The sequence below is a fragment of the Zalophus californianus genome, chromosome 7 (assembly GCF_009762305.2).
Source record: "Zalophus californianus isolate mZalCal1 chromosome 7, mZalCal1.pri.v2, whole genome shotgun sequence".
Lineage (NCBI taxonomy): Eukaryota > Metazoa > Chordata > Mammalia > Carnivora > Otariidae > Zalophus > Zalophus californianus.
In genome coordinates this window covers 26,302,127-26,326,195 of record NC_045601.1, presented here as the reverse complement: position 1 = coordinate 26,326,195, position 24,069 = coordinate 26,302,127, and the positions used below count along the sequence as shown (strand labels likewise).

Genomic DNA, 24,069 nt, shown 5'->3' with positions numbered 1-24,069 from the left:
CTCAAATAAATAAAATCTTTTTAAAAAGAAAAGAGGACTGAGATAGATTTAAAAAAAAACATTTTTTTTTTTTTTAAAGAGGGAGACGGGGGTGAAGGGGCAGAGGAAGAGGGAGAATCTCAAGCAGGCTCCAGGCACCAGGCTCCATCTCACAACCGGGAGATCACAACTTGAGCTGAAATCATCAGACACTTGTAACTGATTAAGCCACACAGGCACCCCAGATTTCTTAAATTTTATGAAGTTCTTAATTTGAACTTCTGAACAGTACAGATAATTAAAGAGATTCCTTTTAGCCATGTCTGACTCCTAATTCCTTAACTATAAATTTTATTTGCTTTGGGCCACATACACTCTTGTTAACAGTTCTACTATGATAAGAGCAGTACATATAGACCAATATTTTACAGCTTATAATCAGTATCACAGTCATGAGTTATCTAAACAAAACACTTCTGATAGCCTCTAAACATAAGGAGTCTGATATGAAAAATAGTATGACTGCCTATAAAGTTCATTGATAGTTCAAGTCCCAAATTCCCAATTAAAATATTCTTCTGTATTTTCTACATCAAAAACAAAAAAACTTAAAAGAAAAAAAGAAACTAAAACACAGACTAAAGGTAAGGAGAAAAACAACAAAAAATGGAAAAGTAGTTTTGAAAAATACCATAAACCATCTAAAACTTAAGCTTAAAATAGTGCATGCCTTTAGAAAATATTACTGGGGCATGGGAATAGTCTAGTAAAATAAATCCAGCCAGTAAACTATACTCAGAGCGACTATAAAATGTACATCCAACCTGGGCCATCTGCAAGAGTGAAAGGGGGTACTATTTATACCTGGACAAGAGGCATGAGCCAGACTGTCTCAAGCAAACCCAGACTTATAACTGCCCTTCTAAAACATCTTTAAAGATAAATGATCCCGTTTAACCAGTAAGATGCATAAGGTGATAGGAAAAGCCAACACTTCCTAATGATATGCTGTATTAAATATTAATTTTTGACTAAGGAGTAATATTTTTCAGGAATTGTTACTAGTCATCGAACCTGTTTTCTTACATGGAGGCCTAATGGACTATTCTAGAGCCACAGCAACTCCTGATTTACCAAATCTAAAAAAAATAATAAAAGTCAAACATTTAAACACTGTGGACAGGTGTCATTCTAAGAACTTTACAAATTAGCTCATTCAGTCTCCATAAAGGGAACTTTTATTCCTGAAAGACAGGGCCTTTTATCCCTATTTTACCTGAGAAAACGAAGCACAGAAAAGTTAAATTAAGTGGGGAAGCTGAAGATTCCACAATGCATTCTTACCTATAGCACTCTGTTACTACTACTGCACTTTTACTGGGAGGACTGGGGGCCCATTATTGTTCATAAACACACAGAACAGAGTAGAGCTCAGAAGTGTCTGCAGTCTGTGAGCAGAGTCTGAGCGAACAGGGTTAAGCACCTGTGATGTAACTCTGATACATATTCTTCTTCACCACCGGTCAGGCGTCAGCAAACACGAGCCTGGGAACTTGCTGTTACTTGTGATAAACAGAAACCATTTATTCCACTCAGGATAATGCTCTACCCTGTGCCACGGGCTTTGCAGGTTGTTACAGGATAAGGATGATAACAAAAATGACGATGATTATAATAAGCTAACACTAATAGCGTATATACATATATGTCAGTTACCCATCCATGCTCAGTAACACATTAACCAATATAATCATCCTCACAACTCCATGAGGTAGGTACAGTTTTACAGCTGAGAAAACTGACACCGGGGGAAGCTTGCTGAAGGACACACAGCAAACTGACAGAACACGGATGGAAACCCACGCTCTTAACCACTACATTATTTTATAAAGGATAATGTTTGCCCAGTGGTAAATTCACATAAGGTGAATTATACCAGAGCTTTACTATGTTACATCATAAAACAAGAGTTTCTGGTTTTTTGGTGGGTAGGCCACAAAATCAAGTGTTAATAACTGCTTGTTAGGTGAATATAGGTAAGTTACATAATATATCGCAAGCTTCCTCCAAAACAAAATGGTTTGGATTCTAGCTCTAAGATCCCTTCTAGTACAAATATTATTTCTCTGAATACAAATTTCATATCAGGTCTATAATTACAACATAAACTATTCTCTGAAAACATCTAATTTTTAAAAATCTATTTCTGCTAAAGTACCAAAGATTTCTAGCTATGTGCCACCTTTAAAAAATGACACAGATGTATATTTAAATATGAGTTGTTTGGTGAGCAAAAATATAAGGAGTTAAATTCACTGCTTGAACGGGGGATTTAAGTGGAAATAATTAAGTGACTTGCTAAAACCTGTCCTGTAAATCTAGCTCTAAAGGAACAACATCTGGTGTAAAATCAAGCATCAGTATTTTTATTTTGTAAATGAGTGTTTTATCGTATTTTTGGATTAAATATTTGATAATGAAAACTTTCTGTACTCTAGTTTTGTATTATGTCTCAGCGTCAATTTTCCCCTCTCTCAGAAGAGTACCAATCGAATTACTCAAGAAAAATAAGGTGGGGGGGGAGAAAAAAAAATAGGGAAATGATTTGGCTTACCACATCTGTTTTACCACCAACATCTTAGGAACATAACTAACCCACAGAATTTAAAAACACTACTTGTCCTAAAACGTGTATTTTATAAAATAGATAAAAAATGCACAACAAGAATGGTAGCAAATATAACTATGAAACTAATATGAACCCATGACACTACCTTAAAGAAATAGTGATAAATTATATATATATATATATATATCTCTCAAATGTTCTGTGGCATTTTACTTAATTAGAAAATGCTGTAACATACAGAAATTCACAGTGATTGAACATTCATCTCTTCAGTTCTTTGGGGTATTAAGTCTTCTGTTGGAGTTTAACTGCATGCTGCAATCATTTTAGGGTATAGGGAGCTCAGGGTAGTTTTGCTAAAGACCTCCTTATTCTTCCTTGCCAGCGTACCACGGTCCCAGCGCAACAATGCTTTATACTCAACAGATGTTTAATAAACATATACAAATCTCACAAAACACCTTCCATCCCCCAGTCAGAATGATAAGAACAAAGAAAAAAGTTCTCAGGATCTTCCAAGATGCTACATCCTTTCAAAGGAAATAAAACCAATAGTAGCTAACAGCTATCTAGCACTACTCGAAGTACCAAGCACTTTTCTGAGTATTTTGTGAATTAATTTAGTCCTCAAAACAATCCTATGAGGCAAGTGCTGTATTATTAAAACTAATGCCCAGGGAAACTAAGCCCACAGTAGTTAAGTAATTGCTTGAGAGTAAGAAATCCTAAGAATTAAACTATGTCTTTAAAATTCTATCAAAGATTTTTAGTTGACTAAATAAGGAAATAAATACTGAACAAAATAACAAAATTGATAATATATCAAACCACCTCAAACAACCCTAAAAAGTAGGTATTGTTATATTCATTTTACAAATCAAAATGGACAAAGATAAAAGTTCTTGCCCAAGATCACAGACTAAAAATAAGCAGGGCCAAAATATAAATCTAGCTGTGAGAAACTCTGAATTACGGCTTCTCCCATTAAGCCACTATTTCCCGAACTTGAGGCAGCTGCACACCACCTTCACAGACTCCGCCCATCCATGGGCTATTTGTGTTAAGTTCTTAATATTTCTTCATTACATCGGGACTTAAGGAAAGTTAATACTTACTTTTTTTTAAGATTTATTTATTTTAAAGAGAGTGCTAGTGGGGAGAGGGGCAGAGGGAGAAGGAGAGAACCCTTAAGCAGACTCCATGCTGAACATGGAGCCCAACTCAGGGCTCGATCCCAAAACTCTGAGATCATGACCTGAGCCCAAACCAAGAGTCAGACACTTAACCAACTGAGCCACAGGCACCCCTTAATACACTAATTTAAAAGGAACTTGTATCACAATATAAATAAAAAATAAGTATCACTTGAAATAAACAGAAGATAACAAACAGTAACAAGTTCAAGGAAAACAAAACTGCTATTTAATTTCAGCTAAATAACACTGTCTGCAAAATATGCTTGGGGCTCCATCAAGGTCGGCCTGTAAGAGAGTAAGGTGTTCGGAAGGTGTTAAAAATTGTTAAAAATTTATGAGTACCAAACTGAAATTTCTGCTTCATCAGACCTGGAGAAGAAGTGAAAAGCGAACAGCTTTCTTACTGTGTGCTTTCACATCTTGTTGGGTGCATATCCCACACTTTAGGAAAAACAAAGGTTTTCTACTGCCTCCCTTAAACCAAGTATGCAGCCATGCCTGCAGTCTTTCTTATACTCACATTTTAGAGAATGCTCTAACACAAAAAGAAGGCAGACTGGTTATTATAATTAGTAGCACTATAGGAACACCTCATCACAATGTTCTCTAAAGTATTCCATACAGTGCTTAAAGTACATAGTGGGCCCTGGGAAGCACACAAAGTTCTAACACACATCCCCCACTCTCAAGGAACTTTTTTTTTTTTTTTAAGATTTACTTGAGAGAGAGAGCATGAAAGGGGGGGAGAAGGAGAAGCAGGCTCCCCACAAACAGGGAGCCAGATGTGGGGCTCGATCCCAGGACCCCGAGCCTATGACCCGAGCGGAAGGCAGACACTCAACCGTCAAAGCCACCTGGGCGACCCCCCCCCCCCAACTCTCAAGGAACTTCTGACCTAGTTGTAAACACAACACACGATTGAAAAAGATAAGCCATGATATAAGGCTGTAATTTTACACATCAAAATGGCTGGCATCTTAAATACAAAGTTTTGTCACCAAATGGAGCTGGATTTGAATCCCAGTTCCTGTTGAGCATACAACCTCTGAAGCCCCAGGTTCCTCAGCTATAAAATGGAAATAACACCTGTCCTCTAAGTTAAAATTAATCATATGCCAAAATCTCAACATCTGGCTCATAACAGATGCTACATAATTAGGACTTGATACTGTAAGAATTACAGAGGAACCACTACGGGTTGAAAATATTATTATAGGGGGTGGGGGAAGCCTGATCTGGACCTTAAAGAGCGGACAGGTTTTTGCTCAGTCTAAACAAGATGCGCATTCTCATTTCAGGGCCTGGGGGAGGGGCAGTGCCACCAATGGGTCAAAGCAGAGATTGCAATGGTGGCTAGGTAGCAAACTGGACAGAACTCAAGGGTGAGGGCTCTGAATGTGACTAATTTTTACTGAGCATTTTGAAGAGTGTCATATAATTTTTTAGCAATTCACTTATCCGTTCTTTAACAATTACAGAAAAGCTAGTTAAGATTTAGGAGGCTACTACGGTAGTTGAGCAGTAAGCTGGTAAGAGTGGGTAATGCAAAAGACAAAAAATGATTAGCTGACACCTTTCAAAGAGAGAAAATCTGAGGGATCTCACATGCTGAACATAAGGAAAGGAGGAGTCAAAGCTAATTATGAACAAGAGACACGGTAGGAAGACAGTCAGGATGCTAAAGACGTAACAACAGAATAATTCAGGATCATGGGGAGCAAAAAAAAAGAGCGAATATCCACCAAGAAGTAATTCAGTGTCAATTGCAAGTAAACAGCAAAATAGAGTAAGACAAGAATTTGGTGACTCGGATAAAAGTGAACTTTGAGAATATCCTTTTTTAGGGGTACCTGGGTGGCTCAGTCAGTTAGGCATCTGACTCTTGATTTCAGCTCAGGTCGTGAGATCGAGCCCCGCCGAGTCAAGCCCCAGGTTGGTTCCAAGTGCATGGGGCATGGAGCCTGCTTAAGATTCTCCTCCCTCAGCCCTTCCCCAGCTCTTTAAAAAAAAAAAAAAAAAAAAAAAGAATATCCTTTTTTAAAAGAAGGGAGAATGGGGGTAATACAAAAGTCAGACTACTAGTGGTTAAGGAGGGTATACAGGCAGAGAAGAAATCTGGGTCATCTGTTATTTGGCAGTAAAAGGAAGAAGAAAAATAGGGAAGGCAGCTCCATGGGTGTGCAGGGTCAAATGAAGAGGAAGCAAAAAAAGAGCACTACGTAGAAAATAGCCATGATCAATACAATTAGTAACTATGACAATGCTACTTTGGCCATTTGTTACATGCAAATGAGAAACAGGATGTTTGGATTCACTCTAGAATCAAGTTTTAGGGGGAATCTGCAGAAATGTGATGAGGAATGTAAAAGATTTCTAACTCCAGGGGTTCAAAACTGTGGGTAGTAACAGAAAAGCCAATCACAAACTCCCTTCCTCTCTCTGGCTCTTAAATCCTTGGCTTTTCGCAGGGAAGCAGAGAAAACAGTAGGCCCTTATGTTTCAAAGGTTTCACATCAGCAATTTCCATTATTCCTCGGAGATTTATACGGACCAGGACAGATGGTATAACCTGTCATTTTGACGTGGCACAAGTCTCAGTGGCCTGTGCTACGGAATGTGCTGTCCGTGTGGGATACCGTGGGAGTGTGCCTCACGCCCTCATCTTTAAGTGGGTCCGTGGTCTTCCACTTTCAGCCAGGTACACTGGAACTCGACAGAAGCTGTGCTTTATTCTATTTTATAAAAGAAAGTATATGCTGTAGTGCTAAGATGTCCAGATTCTACCATCATTTCTTTCTTTAACTGCCCACCAATTCCTAGTTTTGTTTCTCGTTAAACTACTTATAGTCACTGCTATAAAAAAAGAAATTGGGGGGGAAGGTTATGAAAGGGATGAAGGGGGAAACTGGCAATGTCGGTCAGCAAAGCACCAAAGTCAGACCTCAGAGAACTCTGTGCTGTTTGTTCCTGTTCCCGCCACCTCCCCCTCTTCTCTTCTCATGCCCAGAATGTTGACTGCGGAGGGCAGAGAGAGTACCCATAGTCTGGCAGAGGAACATCCAAGGCTGCAAGCTTCACCACCCCCACTTTTCACTTCCTCAGTGAGGAGTCCAGACTTGCCTTAATTCATCATCCCAATCACGTATATGAATGCACAGCAATAAGCAGGGCTAAGCAATTGGCTTACCCAAAAAAGCTGGCTATGTTTTCTAAACATCTACTATGTGCTTTTGCTGCTCTAGACATCATGAGGTCATGAAAGAAAAGAAACCTGAATTTTATTCAGTTTGCTTACAACATTGTCGAGATGTAAATCTACTGGAAAAGCAGCTATACAATGACATAAATGAACAAAAAGCAACCTAGTGTGAAACACATACAAAAGTATGGGGAGGAGACAAATTAAAGTCTCAGAGTGAGGGTGAGGTGGTTCAAATTAGATTTCCAAAGTCTACAAAAGCTAATTTGTTCTGAAAAAGGGGGAGGGTTGAATTTGGGAGAGGGTACTGCAGATAAAGTAGCATGATGAGAAGAAGCTGATGAAGAACAAGTAACTGTGAGAAACAGAAAACAGATTTGTTGGGTGGGAACACACAGTCTACGTGAAGAGAATAATCAGAAACAAGATTACAAGATGTGGGGGTGAGTTGGTAGGTAACTTTAAGGCTGGTAGACAGGGCTACTCAGATTTGATAGCCCTGTTGCCAGGCCAGGCATTTTATGAGAATGCTATGCTTTCCCTCCCAAAGTGTCAACTAAATTAAATTAGAAACTACTGACCTATTTCCTTATTTAGATTGCCTACCACTTCCTGCTTATTGTCAAATTCAAAAGTTAGAAATTATGCCTCTGAAGGACAGAGAAACTCGTGACTTTAGTACTAAAGTGAACCATGATTATCTTTAAGAATTAAGAGAACAGCCTTGAGATACAGTGCCTTAAAAAAAAAATTAGTATGCATGCTCACTGTATCTGATCAGAGTCACCTGAACAACTTCTCAAGTATTAACTAGCACACTCAGTCTAACTGAAAGATCTATACAATCCTGTCTCAGAGTTTTCATAGTGTTCAAAGAGGCTCATACACTGTCGTTCTGAATTTTTTTTTAAAAGATTTTATTTACTTATTTGTCAAGAGCAAGAAAGCATAAGCAGGGGGAGCGGCAGGCAGAGGGAGAGGCAGGTTCCCTGCTGAGCAAGGAGCCCAAGGTGGGCTCGATCACAGGACCTCGGGATCATGACCTGACCTGAAGGCAGACACTTACGCGACTGAGCCACCCAGGCGTCCTTGTTCGGAATTTTTAAAGTAGTATGATAAAATGATGACGTTAGGCTAAAGACCCATTAATGTACTGATGAGGAATGAAGGCCTGAAGTGCCAATTAACCAGTCCAATAGGTTTTGGGTGCCTATCATGAACAGAGATATGAAGGAAACTATTTAGGATAAATTAATATTTGCCTTCAAGTTGCTTGCCACCTATCAAGGAAAACATATACACATGAACAGAAGGCTGTATACAAGTTGTATACAAGTGCAAACATACAGAACAGTGTAGGAAAAAATTATAGAAGGAGGGTTATCTTGTTGGGATAATTAGGGCAAAGTAAGAAGCAGGATGTCAAAATAAAACAAAGCATGAGTGGTATATTATAAAGTTTTTGAATTATTATTTCAAATAATCTCTAATTCCATGAAAGACAATATGACATTACAGAGATGTTCTTGATGACTCAGATTATTTAGATAAATATTATGTCTGGGATAAAGATTATAAAGGAAACCAAAGGACTTTATTATTATTATTATTTTATTTATTGGAGAGCAAGCGAGAGAGTCGGTGAGAGAGAAGGAGAGCACACAAGCAGGGGGGAGGGCAGAGGGAGAAGCAGGACCCTGGGATCATGACCCAAGCAGAAGGCAAGACACTTAACCGACTGAGCCACCCAGGTGCCCAAAACCAAAGGACTTTAAAAAATGGGTTAGTTTGCATATATCTCAATATGGAAATGAACTCATCATGAGAGGGATTTGTTCTGGATACAAAGGAAGAATAAATAAAATCTCAGTAACAATTTGGAGAATGTGTAAGAAAAATCTAGTCAGAGTTAACCAAAAGTCTAAATTAAAAAATATTTTTGAAAGTAGTATACAAACTTGTCAGCAAGTAATCTGACTTCCGCTCTTAAAGCTCCGTGAAACCCAATACTGCGTTTTTTATCATGTGACAGACTACTCTTTTCCATGACACACTCTTTCTTTCCTTGCTTCTCTGCTCATTTCCCTCCAAAACCCCAAGCAGCTACCTCAGGCTTCCTCTTGTTACCTTTCTTTTACTGAACAAAGTCATCCTGGCTGATCTTACTCATATCTATGGCATAAGCTGCAGCCTCTATGTTAAGGAGATCCAAACCACGTTTCCATGAACTTTCTCCCAAGTTTCAGTCCTCTGGTGCTAATAAGTAGGACCTCAAAAAAGTCAGATGCATGAATGTTACCCAGATTTCCTAGGGGAGATCTTGACTAACTTTGCTTTAGCAAATAAAACTGTTCGGTTTAACAATCTATTAGAATGTTCTTTGTCTTTACTATAAAAGTTTTACATAAAAATAGTTTTGAATTCTATCCCTTTAATAAAATTAATATACTTAGCAAACTAAGCAATACTTAGGAAGTAAAACACAGTGGTTACAAATAGGACTACTTAAATCCCAACTCTACCATTTACTAGCTGTGTGATCTTGGAGAAGTTACTTACCCTCTCCGTGCCTTCATTTTAAAAACAGAGATAATAAACTGTACCCACACTGGGAACTGACTGAATGAATACTAGTAAAGGGGCAAAACAGTAGCTGGCATAGAGTAGGCACAACAGCATTTGTTATACTGTTATTATTTACTATTACAGTATTAAAGTTAGTGATAAGCAAACATACTTCTGAAGAAAAAAGATAAATTTATGCTCACTCATTCAACAAATATTCACTCAACAAATATTTACCCCAAAATGTGTCTGGGATACAGTCATCAACCTGGTAGGAACAGTTACCCTGCTAGATTGCTGGAGCTTAGGAGAAAAGATTTAAGTTTACCAGAAGGGTAGGAACCAAGTCTCTTTCACTCATCTCTATATATTCAGTGCCCTGGATGCATACATTGGTGCATATGTTTAATAGTGATTGCTAAATTAATGAATATGTTACTATAGAATATTAAATAGGAAAAAAAATGTTTTGAATATACGGAGAACAGGATTCAATAGAACCATCCCCTAAGTAAAATGGTATAGTGATGCTACAGCTACAGGGTTACTGACCTTCAAGGAATCTGTTCACAAATCTTCAAGAATTCACTAATTCTCAAGTATCATAAAAACATATTTTCTTATTAATGAAATGGGAATAACAATACCTGGCAGGCTTATTATAAGGATTAAATGAGATCTTATGTTAAATAAGAACCACAAAGCTGCAAAGAGATGCTGATGGCAACTGGTAGGCTATACTATTCTAGCTCCAAGACTCATTCCTCAGCCAAAATGCAATCACACTATGTGTGGATGACTTTGGGGATTGCCTGCAAATAGCTAGCAAACCCCTTATATTAAATGTGCAAATGCTTCTGGGTTCAACATCCAAGGCTCAACTTTTTGGAGGCTACACTAATTTCAGGCAAAAATTATACTTCCACATCCACCTTGCCTTGTTAACAGTCTCAAGAATATTTCAGAAAAATTCTGAGGTCTTAAGTGAAAATACCTAAACCTCTATTGCAAAAGTGCAATTTACCAATTACCGTGAAAGAACATTTCAAATACAATGCAGTTTGCAATCTTCATTTTTAGTGAATGGCCTCATTTAGAAACCACCATCAAGTCTGCACAAGCTTTAAGGCCACCACGCTGCTACTCTCAAGCTCTGAAATGCCCACTGAATCCTGCTAACAGAGATGGACGGAACATGGCATCTCACTGAGCACATCCAAAATTCAGCACAGTGTCTCCCCACAAAACTACAGAATCCTCCTCACACTTCTTTATTTCTATTAATGGTTATCACCATTCTGCAAGCTACATAAGTTCAAAACCTTAAAATCATCCTTTATTATAGTCTTTTGGTGGTATACTTCATTTCAGGGGGACAAATCCTCTAATTCCATAGTAAAAGGGTGAAACCAATGGCATTACTGATAGGATCAAAGGATTGGGGGCAGTTATTAATTTCACACAACAAAAATAATAAAAGATATAAATCGAGGCTTAGAATATGGAAAGATTTTTACTATTAAAGCCAAGATCCTATAAATTATGAGTTTTCTCATATAAGCAGAGCTTGACTGAATGAAACATTTGATCACCCTCTTAGAACCAGGCACTTTGCTAGATGTTCACACTTCACTTTGGTATTATAAACTTCTGGTGTTATCTGGTATTATCCTCAATCTACAAATGAGGAAATGGGAGTCTTCAAGAGAGGTTAAGATACCTGTTCAGGGCAAGAGAGTTAATGAGTACCAAATAGAGATCTAGAATTGTCACATTCCTAGTTTGACTACACTGTACTCAATACTTGTTAACATAGAATATTATAAGGGTATTATAATCAAATATTTTTCTATCGAATATAATTAAGTGCTCTAAAAAAACCAAATTCTTTTCTTTCTTTTTTTTTTTTAAGAGAGAGAGAGAGAGAAGGAGGGGGGCAGACAGAAGGGAGAGGAAGAAAGAATCTTAAGCAGGCTCCACGCCCAGCACAGAGCCCAAAGGGGGGCTCCATTCTACAACCCTGAGATCATGACGTGAGCTGAAATCAAGAGCTGGACGCTTAACCAACTGAGCGACCCACGTGCTCCAAATATGAATTCTTCTAAATCAACTATTAAAAAATACAGTATCAATAAACACGTGAGTTTAAGCAAACCTCTGATCCTTCTAGTCATAAATGAGACACGAAGAAAAATCAATTATAGTTTCTAGACAATGATTTCTTTTTTTAAGGATACAGAGATTTCTATTTCCACATACAACATTTGACATAATCCATGGACAAGAAGCAATAATCACTCTTAGCAATAATCACTCTTAGATCAGTGCTGTTAGCTATTTTTTATCCAAGGCAGTATATGCACATAATTGTGAGGATTGAGTCCCAGATCTACTTATGCAAACTCAGACTGGATACAACAATTCAGAAACACAAAGGCACCAAATCAGTGCTTCAAAGTAACATTAGAAGCTTTTAGCCTGGAACACCTGGGTGGCTCAGTTGGTTAAGCATTTGCTTTAGGCTCAGGTCATAATCCCAGGGTGCTGGGACTGAGTTCCACATGGGGCTCCCTGCTCAGCCGGGAGTCTGCTTCTCCCTCTGCCTGCAGTTCCCCTGCTTGTGTGCGCTCTCTTGCGCGCACGCGCTCACGCGCTCTCTCTCGCTCTCTCTCGGACAAATAAATAAATAAAATCTTAAAAAAAAAAAAAGCTTTTCGCTTGCAAAGATTCATGATAGTGACAGTGATTATTTCTTAATTTTTTTTAAGATTTACTGATTTGAGAGAGAGAGAGAACACGCATGTGCGCCTGTACAGGGAGAGGGCGGTGAGGGGCAGTGGGAGAGGAAGAGAGAATCTTAAGCAGACTCTGTACTGAGCACCTGCCAGAGGTAGGACTCCATCCCAGGACCCTGAGATGATGACCTGGAGTGGAAACCAAGAGTCCTGACAGTGATTATTTTAATAGAAGACAACCAGAAGTAGTCCTTCCTGTAGACTAAAACTACTATTTGATTAAATTACTACTTATCAGGCATGATTATTTCAAACTCAGATTATTTCTGAGGCATTACGTTTCTGTGATTTTCCAAAAAATGAAGATATCTGAACTAAGTGTATACAAGTTCACCATATCACCCAGTCAATAGAAACTGTTTTTTTTTATTTAAATTCAATTAGCCAACATATAGTACATCATTAGTTTCAGAGGTAGTGTTCAATAATTCATCAGCTGCGTATAACACCCAGTGCTCATCATATCATGTGAAACTGGTCTTAATTCATTCTAAATCACAACTTTTTCAGCCCCTTCTAAACCAATTAAGTAATGTACACATAAAAAAATCTAGTACATATAAGGCAGGCAGAGCCAGCACACAGAAAGCAGTGAATAAATGTAAGCCAGAATTATTATTCCAGTACTGGTGCTTCATGTAAATATACTTGGTCGTAATGATCTTCATATGGCAGTCTCTTCTACACATAATTATCACTACATCACCTTTCATATGATATCCAGAACATAAGGCCCTTGACAAATGTCAAATTATATAAGTGATATTGATATTGAGGTTTTGTAATTAGAACTATATTATACAGACAGTAGAGGGTGCTTTATTCTCTACCACACTCACCTTCACATCCTCCAAGATGATTATTTCATACATTCCCCTCACCTTGCAAAACTGTTTTCAAAAACATTTATAGTTTTGAAGTATAATTTATATACTATAAAATCTAATCATCGTAAGTGTATGATTCATGAATTTTAAGAAAATTCATAGAGTCGTGCATCATCACCACAATCCAATGTTAGAACTTTACCATCACCCCAAATGTTTTCCTCCAGTGTTTCCACTCCTACCCTGGCCTCAGGTAACCACTATTCTGTATAGATATGCCTTTTCTAGACATTTCATATAAATGCCACCACACAGTATGTACTCTTTTGTATCTGGCTTCTATCACTTATCACGTTTTTGACATTCATCTTTGTTGTAGTATTTTGTAATTTGTTCCTTTTTGTTACAGAATTGTATTTCACTGTATGGATATACCATATTTTATCCATTCACCATTTGATGGACAGCTGGATTGTTTTCCAATTTTTGACTGCTGTGAATAATGCTACTAACAGACATTTACAACTCGTGTGTACACATTTTCATTTCTTTTGGGTAGATCCCTATGAGTGGAATTGCTAATTCATATGATAAGCTTATGTGTAACTTTTTAAGAAACAGCCAAACTGTTTTCCAAAATGGCTATACCATTTACATTTCCAAGAGCAGTGTATAAGGGTTCCAGTTTCTCCACAATACCATGTAATGTCGGTCTTTTTAATTATACTCATTCCAGTGGGTGTGTGACAGCATCATTGTGGTTTCATCTGCATTTCCTTAATGACTAATAACGTTGAACACCTTTTCATATGCTTATTGGCCATTCATACTATCTCCTTCAGTGAAATATCTATTAAAATCTTTTGCTCATTTTTTATTGGTTTTTTTTCTTTATAACTGGGTAGTAAAATTTTTTTATATATATTCTAGACTAAAGACCTTTACCATGTTTGTAATATGCAACTACTTTCTGCCATCTGTGGCTTGTCTTTTTACTTTCTTAAGTAACCTCTGAAGTGCTAAAGTTTTTAAGCATTTTAATTTGTACTTTCTTTTATGATTCATGCTTTTGGTGTCATCTAAGAACTTTGCCTAACACAAGGTCATAAAGATTTTCTCTAACGTCTCCTAGAATTCTTAGTTTTAGATTTTTTTTTTAGTTTTAGATTTTATAATTAAGTCTATGATCTATTTTGAGATAATTTTTGTGTATGGTGTGAAGTATATACAACAATATGTCCAAGTCCATTTTTTTTAAACATACAGATATCCAACTGTCCCCAGCACCATTTGTTGAAGACTATCCTTCACCCATTAAACTGTCCTGGCACTTTTTCAATAACCAGGTGATCATAAAATGTTAAGGGTTCATTTCTAGACTCTCATTTCTGTTCTATTAATTTTCATGCTTAGTCTTTTTTTTTTAATCTTTTCCTGATGGGCAACTTCATTTTTTTTAAATATTTTTATTTATTTGTCAGAGAGAGGGAGAGAGAGAAGGAGAGAGACAGGCAGGCAGAAGGAGAAGCAGGCTCCCCACTGAGCAAGGAGCCAGACGCAGGACTCGATCCCAGGACCCTGGGATCATGACCCGAGCCAAAGGCAGATGCTTAACCAACTGAGCCACCCAGGCGTCCCTCATGCTTATTAGTCTTATGCCAATCACACTGGCTTGATTACTGTAGATTATAGTAAATATTAAAATTAGGTAGGGCAAATCTTCTATTTTGTTTTCAAAATTGTTTTGGCTACTCTAGGTCCTTTGCATTTCCTTATAAATTTTAGGCTCTGCTTTACAATTTCTACAAAAATGCCTAGGAGGATTTTGATAGGTTAACAACATCAACCTTCCAACCTATGAACACAGACTGTCTATTTATTAGTGAGAGAGAGAAAGCAAGAGCAGGAGGGCAGAGGAAGAGGGAGAGATAATCTCAATCAGACTCCACAATCAGCACAGAGCACAACGTGGGGCTTGCTCTCACAACCCTGAGATTAGGAACTGTGCTGAAACCACAAGTTGGGAGACTTAACCAACTGTGCCACCCGGTGCCCCTTTCCATTTATTTAAATCTTTAATATCTCTCAGCAATGCTTTGTAGTATAAAAATTTTGGTGTTTTTAAAAGATTTTATTTTTAAGTTATCTCTACATTCACTGTGGGGCTCGAACTTACAACCCCAAGATCAAGAGTTGCATGCTCTACCAACTGAGCCAGCTAGGTGCCTCATCTTCTGTTAAATTTATTTCCAAATATTTATTCTTGTTGAGGCTACTGTAAATAGATTTTCCTCCACTTTCCTCCACTGAATCTATGTACCTACTTGGTTCTATACCCAGGTTCTCCCTTTCAAAACTGAGGAAGGGATCCCTCTTCTGTTAAGACCATCTTGTCCAGTCAGGATTCTGAACAATCTTGCTTTTTCAATACCCTCTCTCCTCATCTTCCTTTCTTCCCTTGTTAATCCTTACAACTAAAATCATGCTGCAGTATTTTTTATACTCAAAAAATAAACAAAAAAAAAGACTTCCTTTATATCCTCATATACCTCTAGCTTCTACCCCATGTCTGTTTCCTTTCATTCCTTTAAAAAGCTATCTATACACCCTATCTCTAATTCCTGGGCCTTCAGGTATCCCTCAAGTCACTCAAATCTGGCTTCCACCTCTGCCAGTCCATGAAACTGGCTCATAAAGCTACTGATGACCTTTATATTACCAAACCAATGGCTGTATTTCTGCCCACATCTTCTCAACCTCTCGGCCAAACTCAATACAGTTAACTATTCTTTTCTTGAAATACTCGCATTACTTAGGATCCATGACATAATCCAACATACATTCCCAATTTCCCTATAACCACTCTGACTGTCCTTCTTAGCCTCCTTCCTAGAGGCCTTCCAGTTTACCCAGCTTAGAAATATGCTGCACTCCTCAGGGTTCTATTTCTAGTCAGTCCTTCTTTCCTCTCTATAGTCTCTTCCTTCTCTTCCTCCCTAATTTCATCTGTTTTCATGGCTTTTAAGTATCACTAATAACACTGATAATCTTGAAACGGACACCTCTAAGCCAAGTATCTTTGATCCTCCCTGGTAGAGGCCTACCTGACAATCTTACAGGATTCTGAGAACCTATGACTGACAAAAACAAAAACAAAAACAAAACCTCTTCCGCCATCCAATAATGGTGACTTCCAGCAATATCTCTGGTTCTCCCTTCTCCCTTAGGTTCTGTATCCAATCCATTATCATGTCCTCCCATTTTTGTTGCCTCAAAATATCTCAACTAGGTTCACTCCTCTCAATCCCACCGCCACCTCATTAATCTAAGCCATTATTATCTCCTCTCTGAGCTACTGCATATCCCCTGGCCAATCTGTTTCTGTCTGCCCTGGTACTCTCTTCTCTACACGGCAGGGTAATCTTTAAAAAACGTAATTCAGATGATGCTATTCCCTTACCAAAAACTGTCCATTTTTTCAAATGCAAACTCCTTATTGCTATGTACAAGGTCCTGCAGTATGTGGTCCCTACCATGTCCATCCCCCCAACAAGGTGCTCCAGCTTTTCATTTCCTCAAACACATTAAGCTCTTCAAGCTTCAGGCCCTTCACATGCTTTCCCTCCTTGTGAAACATCTCATTCTCGCTCCCTTATCTCTGTCCATGTCTCCTCAGAGGAACCTTTCCTTACAACTAAGTAGGTCCTTGGAGTCTGCAATGATTCTCTATTAACTGTACACAGTTCTTTTCCTTCTTAACATTAACATAATCTATGAAGGCAGGAAAGATTTCTGATTTTTTTACCACACACACACACACACACACACACACATACATATATACACATACTTGCCTGAATACAGATAGTAGCCATCAAGAAGTATTCATAAAATATACAAAACTAACTTAAGAAAGACATTATGTTTAGCACTTCACAGGTCTGCTCTTCCCCAAAACTTTCTTAATGTAGAGGTCCATGGGATGAGCCTGACTAAATTGGAGGAAGGCTAGCAACCTCAAATTATATGCACAATTTTGTGAACTGTGTTTTCTAGGCAGATGTCTAGTATGTGCACCAGAATTTCAAAGGAAACTGCAATCCAAAAGAGTTAGAAGATACATAATCCAATAAATTCTGGCTTCATCATTTAACAAGGTAGACTCAAGTTCAACATAAAGTTAGTTCTTGAAACAAAATGAAGAAAAGATACAGTATTTTGGGGGGTGCCTGGGTGGCTCACTCAGTTAAGTGTCTGCCTTCGGCTCAGGTCATGATCCTGGATTCCCAGGATCGAGCCCCTCATCAGGCTCCCTGTGCAGCGGGGAGTCTGCTTCTCCCTCTCCCTCTGTCTTTCCCCACTGCTCGTGTTCTCTCTCTCGCTCTCTCAAATAAATAAAATCTTAAAATATAGTTCTTTTATATAGTAGTTTTTAGAGGCCTAAGTCCTGTAATTTACTAAATCTCAGTGAAACTTAGTGGATGGTATGAACTTAAAAAAAGATTTCTGAGCCAAAGTTCTTATTACATCCTGACTTTTATGTCATGCCTATATATGCAACCCATCAGACAGAGATTCTTTATATAGAAGTAAAGGAGGGAAAAGATGAATAAAGATATATCTATCACAGGAAAGGCTACAGAAAATGAAACATATATGAAGGAAAAGATGAGAAATGCCAATCACCCATTTCAAATTTTCACTGGCCAAATATCTGAAGAATTAGGAACCACGGACCTTACAGTCCTTTCATTAGTTCCTGCATGTGTGTGTGTATGTGTATAGTTACCTCAGCATTCCAGGCTGAAATTCTCTTCCAATCTCCAAAAGAATGTTACAAAATCAATGTGTTAAAATTGTGAAGCAACTAATTTCAAGACTGTGCTATGTTCTTAAGTGTGGCTGGCTAGAGGGGCCATTTGGACACTTTAACACCTTTATTTGAAAAACCCAATCCAATCACTTCAGGCTGGGAGAACAAAAATCCAAGACATTAGGTGATCTGTTCAAGGTCAAAAGGCTAGCTAAAGACAGGACTGAAACTTGCCTCCCATGTTTAGTGCTCCTTATTACCAGCCTCTCTCTTACAGCTCCATCAAAATGCTGAGCATGAGTTCCCCAAATACTAAGACTCTAATTCTGGGCTATTAATTTAAAAAGAAAAAGAAAAGACTAAAACTAGTATGATATGATATAGGAAAAAGAAATTTAAAAAGTAAATATGAAAGCCATTAAGTATGACTTCTCTCACAAACACTATGATGTTTTTCAATTGTGTATAGAAAGTGTTTGATTAAGGCAAGATTAGTTTTGTAGTTTGTCGTAATTATTTTAGTGATTCAGAAATGACAAATAAAAAAGAAATCACTACTCCAGAATAACAAAGCTGACACTTACTTGTATTAAATTTATAACTTTCAAAGAACAAATGAGGCTCTGCTTCCCTATTTTAATATTATCACTAATGAGTAGATTATAATTGAACAAATTTCAAGAGAAAGACAAAATGGTTTATATTTCATTGTTGTCATTTTTCACCCATTAAATTAACTTGTTATTCAAATATTCTACTGAGATGTTGTTCAACACCAATGACCTAACAGATTCAAGCTTTTAGGGGTGAATAGGGCACATTGGTTATAACCTTCAATGAAAGAGCTGTTAGTACTAGAACCTTTTATCAAGCTATTATGCACTCAAAGTCTATCTGAAGTTTTAAACATTTCCCAAAATAGAGGCTTTAAGTAAAAGCTAAGAAAACATAATCATTAGTGTAGTAGCATACCTTCCGTAATCTTAAAAAAAAATTACTTCTGATTTTTAAGCCAATAAATATTTATTTTTTGCTCAGCAAAGAGCAAAGTTTCTCATGATTAAATCCTACGAACCAAATTTTTCTCCACCCAGTCCTGTTCCTCTCTGTTGTGAAGTATGCTTCATAAAGCTTTAGCTCATTCACTTTTACTGACACACTGTCTCCAAAAACAAACCCTTAAACTCAGCACAAGTCTTACTCTACCATTCCAAAACCAGTGTAATGAATACACTTTAAGATGTCTGTCTGACAGTTGTAATATAAACTGTGTCTCTGTGTGCACAGGATATCAACTACAAGAATCTTCCTATTTCTCTTAAGTGGCTGTGTCTCAAGGCAGCATCATACATAAAACTATTCACTATGCAAAGAAGGAAATCCATACATAACTCAAAATCAAACAATCTTAAATGTCTATTCTTCAGAAGAACTATGGGCAAACCAATCATATGAAGAGTGAAAGTAAGAAAAAGCTGAAAGGTAGCAAAGAATAATGGTAAAGGAGAGATGCTTTATTCACTAACAAATTATTTAACTTCTCTGCCTATCACATTCCTAGTTAATAAATAAAAATAACACCCATTTCACCGGGTTCTTGTAAGAATCAAATGAGTTCTTGCATGAAGATGACTTGCCCAGTAAAAGGAACATAACACGCACTCAATAAATACCAGCTCCTTCCTCCTTCAGTTCTGGGCCCTCTGTTCTTTGTTCTCTCTACTCATTCCCCCAGATGACTCAGCCTTCTCATGACTTTCATTAACAAATGCTGAAAACTACTACATCAGTCAAAGCCCTGATTTGTACATGCACGCTCCCAGTCTAAGAAGCTGGCCGTCCCCTACCCCTGAGATACTTAGGTGAGAAAGGCAGTGGAAGAGACCCAAATAACTGAATTTCACTGTCATAATAAGTACTCGGTGTGGATAAATGTCCATGAGTTTCCAACTATCTCCTAGAGACTTCCACTACCATCTCAAAATGCCAGAAATCAAACTCACCAGTATCTTTCTTTAAACTTGGGCTCTCTTCCTGCCCCTTTTCTAAGTGGTGAGTGGTGTCCAACAGAGACCAATCCTTGCCTCTATTCTTCTCTCGTGTAAATATCACCAGGTAACCCAGGCCCATCCAGTCTACCTTCATAATTTCTAGCCTCATTTTTGGTCCTGCTGTTACCGCCAGAGTCCGGTGAGGATTTCTCAATCTCAGCACCATTAGCTGACATTTGGACCCAGATAAATCTTTGTTGTAGGGGCTGTCCTGTGCATTGCAGGATGTTTAGCGGCATCACTGGCCTCTCTCCCCTAGATGCCAGCAGAACTACTCCTTCCCTGCAAGTTATGACAACCAAAAAGGTCTCCAGACAGTGCCAAACGCCCCCAGGGAGGCAAAATCATCCTTCCCACACAATGTCCCCCCACTCTTGCATCTGAGCACCATGACCCAGTTCCTCACCACTTCATACATGCAAGAGAGAATGGGTCCCCAAATTCATCTCCAGCTTCTTCCCTCTAACTCCTGTTGCACTGCTCTCCCAAAGGTCTTGTAAAAGCACAGCTTTTATGAGTCATTTCTCTTAAAACTACACCTCCCTGTTACCTTTACAATTAGTTCAAAGCTCTCCACCCAGCCTTGATAATCTGGCCTCAATTAAACATTATCCAACAAAGCACCTCACATAGTGTCTACCCAGCAGCCCTTCAGTAACTCAGACCTGTTCATCCAGATCTGTTTCCTATTCTACAGCTGTCATCCTGGTTTGGATGTCCATTACCCAGCATCTGTTCCAGACCACCGCACTAGCCTCCCCCCAACTCTCCTCTTCCTCACTCTAGGTCAAAAACCAACAATGAGTCTCCACTGACTACTGAAATATGAAATCTGTGTGTTCTTTAGGGTCTTTCTTAATATAATGTGGTCTCTTTCTAACTCTATGTTCCATTGTCCCCAAGACATACTCCAGCTTCAGCAAAACCTAACTATCTGCTACTCCTTGAAAAGGCTCCTACACGGTCCACCTTTTGTCATGTCTTTTTCTTCTGTCGGAAAGTCCTCCATCTCACTGCCCTCCCTCCATACTAATTTAAAGTCCATCTCAATTAAGTCAAGGAGACTTTCCTGATCATACCTCCTTTGTACCTCTCCTACACATTGACATGGTACTTCATGTTATGCATGTGTATCCCTGTAGTTTATAAGGTCCTGGAGAGATTCTTATTCCTCTTTCCATGCCCTGCAAAATGCCTATGCCAGTTAAGTAGCTAACTCAATATACTCGAGTTGACCCAAATGTTTCCCACTTAGAAAGTAACAGGCGGTTGTGTTTTCAGACAATCCCAAACTCTCTTAAGAGAACTAAATCCGTAGTCCCTTTTTGTCTCACATTTTATGTCTTAGACCGATTTTTAAGTAAACTGCCTTCAAGATATCCAAAATACTATTTAGTACATATTACTATAAGAGTTCTGCTTCAGAGAGCTCCTACAGCTTCTAACTTGTAACTGAATCCTGAATATTTATGCCATTTAAGCCCTTTCTTTATACTGAAAGGCAACCGAAATTTATTTTTGAATGTTAATAAAACTGAGCAAAATGGAAAAATAATTTGATTAAACATATTTCAAGCAAAGGTTAATTAATGCTCATTTGTCTATCCTAAAAAATACACTAAAAGTCCAAAAGTCTTCCGGCACCAAAAGAAAAAAAATACGAAAGTCAGTTTATTTCATCTCCACCCACCCCAAAAGACATAAACCGAAATAAAACTTGGGAAGTTCTGCCTTAATTTTAGTTCCTAAATGACTTGAAAGTATGTTTGCTATTGCTACAAAAAGGGGCAATAGCATTAATGAGCATGTTGTGACCAGACCTCTAAAAGTCTAACTCCAAAGCCATATGAGGTGAGCATGGGACCCCACGCTGCCACCACCATTCCTTAGCCAGGGTCAGCAAACTATAGGCCCTGTTTCATATGACCCTGAGCTAAGAACGGTTTTTACATTTTTAAAGGGTTGCAAAAACAAAAACAAAGAATATTGGAGAGACACTGTGGCCAGCAAAGCCTAAAATATTTTTGTCCCTTTACAACAGCACGAATTTGAGACTCCTAGCTCTTCGCATCTAAGACACCCAACTTTTCCTCCCAAGATTTTTTAAAAAGCAATATAAAACACACAAGATTATGCAAAAAGACAGAACTCGTTCAACTTAGTCATGGCTAATGCACAGGCAACTTCTAAAACAGAGACCTTTGTGGACGTTTTTATACTTCCAGAATTTTTGTTAGAAGAACCTGACTCTCATTTTTTAGATGAGCACATTTACACTTGAAGAGTGGAAGTGCCTGGGCCAAAGTCCCACTGCTAGTGAACAACAGAATGGGGTCAAAGACCCAGGCCTCAAAACTCCTGATTCAGTGCTCTCTGCAGTATACTTCGTTATACCCATGCATATGGCTTTAAGTTTTGGAGATGTGGGCAAGTAGCTTGGATCGTCATAAAGATGAAAGCTTAAAACCTGCTCCTGATACATTGTTTAGACAGACTAGCAACTCTGAGTCATTAAACAGAGTACCAATAATGTTCACCACATACATTAGATAAGAACTTCTAGGAAACCTATTTTAAAAACAGATGTGATAGAGAAAGCTTAAAATTTACTCGGCGGGCTCCTCTAGTGCTACAGACCTGAGGTTTGACTTCCAGCTACTCAGTACTTACCTCCCAACCCGAACCCACAAGTCCCACCAAATGTTACCGAATGGCAATCGAAAACTGTCCAGTTTACATCAGCCACAGGTTCTGTAGTTGATTACAAGTTCTTTCCATACATATCTACTTGCAAACTACTAGCTATAAATTCAAATGTTTGATCTCCCCAAGAATTCAAGCTTCTTTAAGAAAACTGCTTCTTCCACTCCTACAAAACCCACTTTGTGGCGTCTTTTTACCTATACCGACAACTTTACTACCCTGCAGGATCCGAAGAGTTATGTTATATACCAGGATCTGGGATTCAAAGACATGGTCACAATCCAAGATCCTTCATCTGAAGTTGCTCTTCCAGTACTGAAAAACAGATTCTGAGGCGCAGCCGAGAGATACTGGACTCAGGCTCTTCAGAGATTAATACACAGACCTCCGCCCCCAACCCCCACCGTATCCCTGCATGACTTTTGTCCTCTAACAGCGACCCCTCCCCCTCGACCGCGGCGCGAGTCCGGGCCGCCCGAGCACCTGCGGCCCCAGCCCGGGGGCACGAGCCCACCGCCGGCGCTGCTGGAAACGGCGCCCACCCCCCACCCCCCGAGACGGGCGGCCAGAGGCCGGAGCCGCCAGGAAGCGACCGGTCGGCGTCCGGTAGAGCCCGGGACGCGTCCAGAGGCGAGGGCGGCGGCGTTACCTGAAGGACCACGTCGTTGGGCAGCTGCGCGGCCCGGAATAGCTCCAGCACCCGCCCGTTGGCCGCCACCTTCTTGGTGCTCTCGATGTCGCAGTAGGAGAAGAGATCCGAGTAGTATTTCTGCTCCGCATCGCTCAGCGTTAAGCCTTCCATCTTCGCCTCCGGCTCACGGCCGCCCCGCCCCGCATGCAAGACCCGGGACCTGGCCCCACGACCCCGGGACGGCGGGGGCTGCGCGCGACCCGGCTTCCTCCTCGCCCCGCGAAGCCGCGGGGAGCCCCAACCTCGGCCTCACGCGCGCGGGGGACGCCCGAGCAACAGGGCCCGGAGGTCGCGAGGAGGGGGCCCGGCTGGGCTCGGCGCGCCGCCGCCTGCGAGGCCCCGCGCAGTCCCGGGCTCGGCTCGGCGCGCGGCTCCGGCTCCGGCTCCGGCTCCTGCTCCGCGGCCGAGGGGAGGGCGTGGGGAAGGAGGCGGGGGCCGCGGCGGCGCGAGGCACGGGCGGACTCTGCCACCGCCCCCGCCGCGGGTTCGAGTCTCCCCGGCTCCCCGCCGCTTCCCCCCAGACTTCCCGCCTCGGCTTCCCCTTCCGTCCACGCCCCCGGAGCGGCGGCACTTCCCGGAAAGTTGTGGGGCTTCGCGTCTAAAGTTTCGGGGGCTCTGAGC

The 24,069-nt window shown here is 39.6% G+C and overlaps 1 protein-coding gene across 6 annotated transcripts in view; it reads right to left on the bottom strand.

Moving 5' to 3' along the window:
* The window catches only part of REPS1 (RALBP1 associated Eps domain containing 1), an 85,678-nt gene extending 62,083 nt beyond the window's left edge, over positions 1-23,595 (bottom strand). For 5 of the 6 annotated variants that reach the window (XM_027601726.1, XM_027601729.1, XM_027601727.1 and 2 more), the window contains exon 1: positions 23,407-23,595. In XM_027601726.1, coding sequence (XP_027457527.1) covers positions 23,407-23,559 — 153 coding nt within the window. In that variant the 5' untranslated portion in view covers positions 23,560-23,595. The remainder of the gene's footprint in view (positions 1-23,406) is intronic. The other variant, XM_027601728.1, reaches the window with a different exon arrangement.
* Positions 23,596-24,069: the final 474 nt, after the last annotated feature.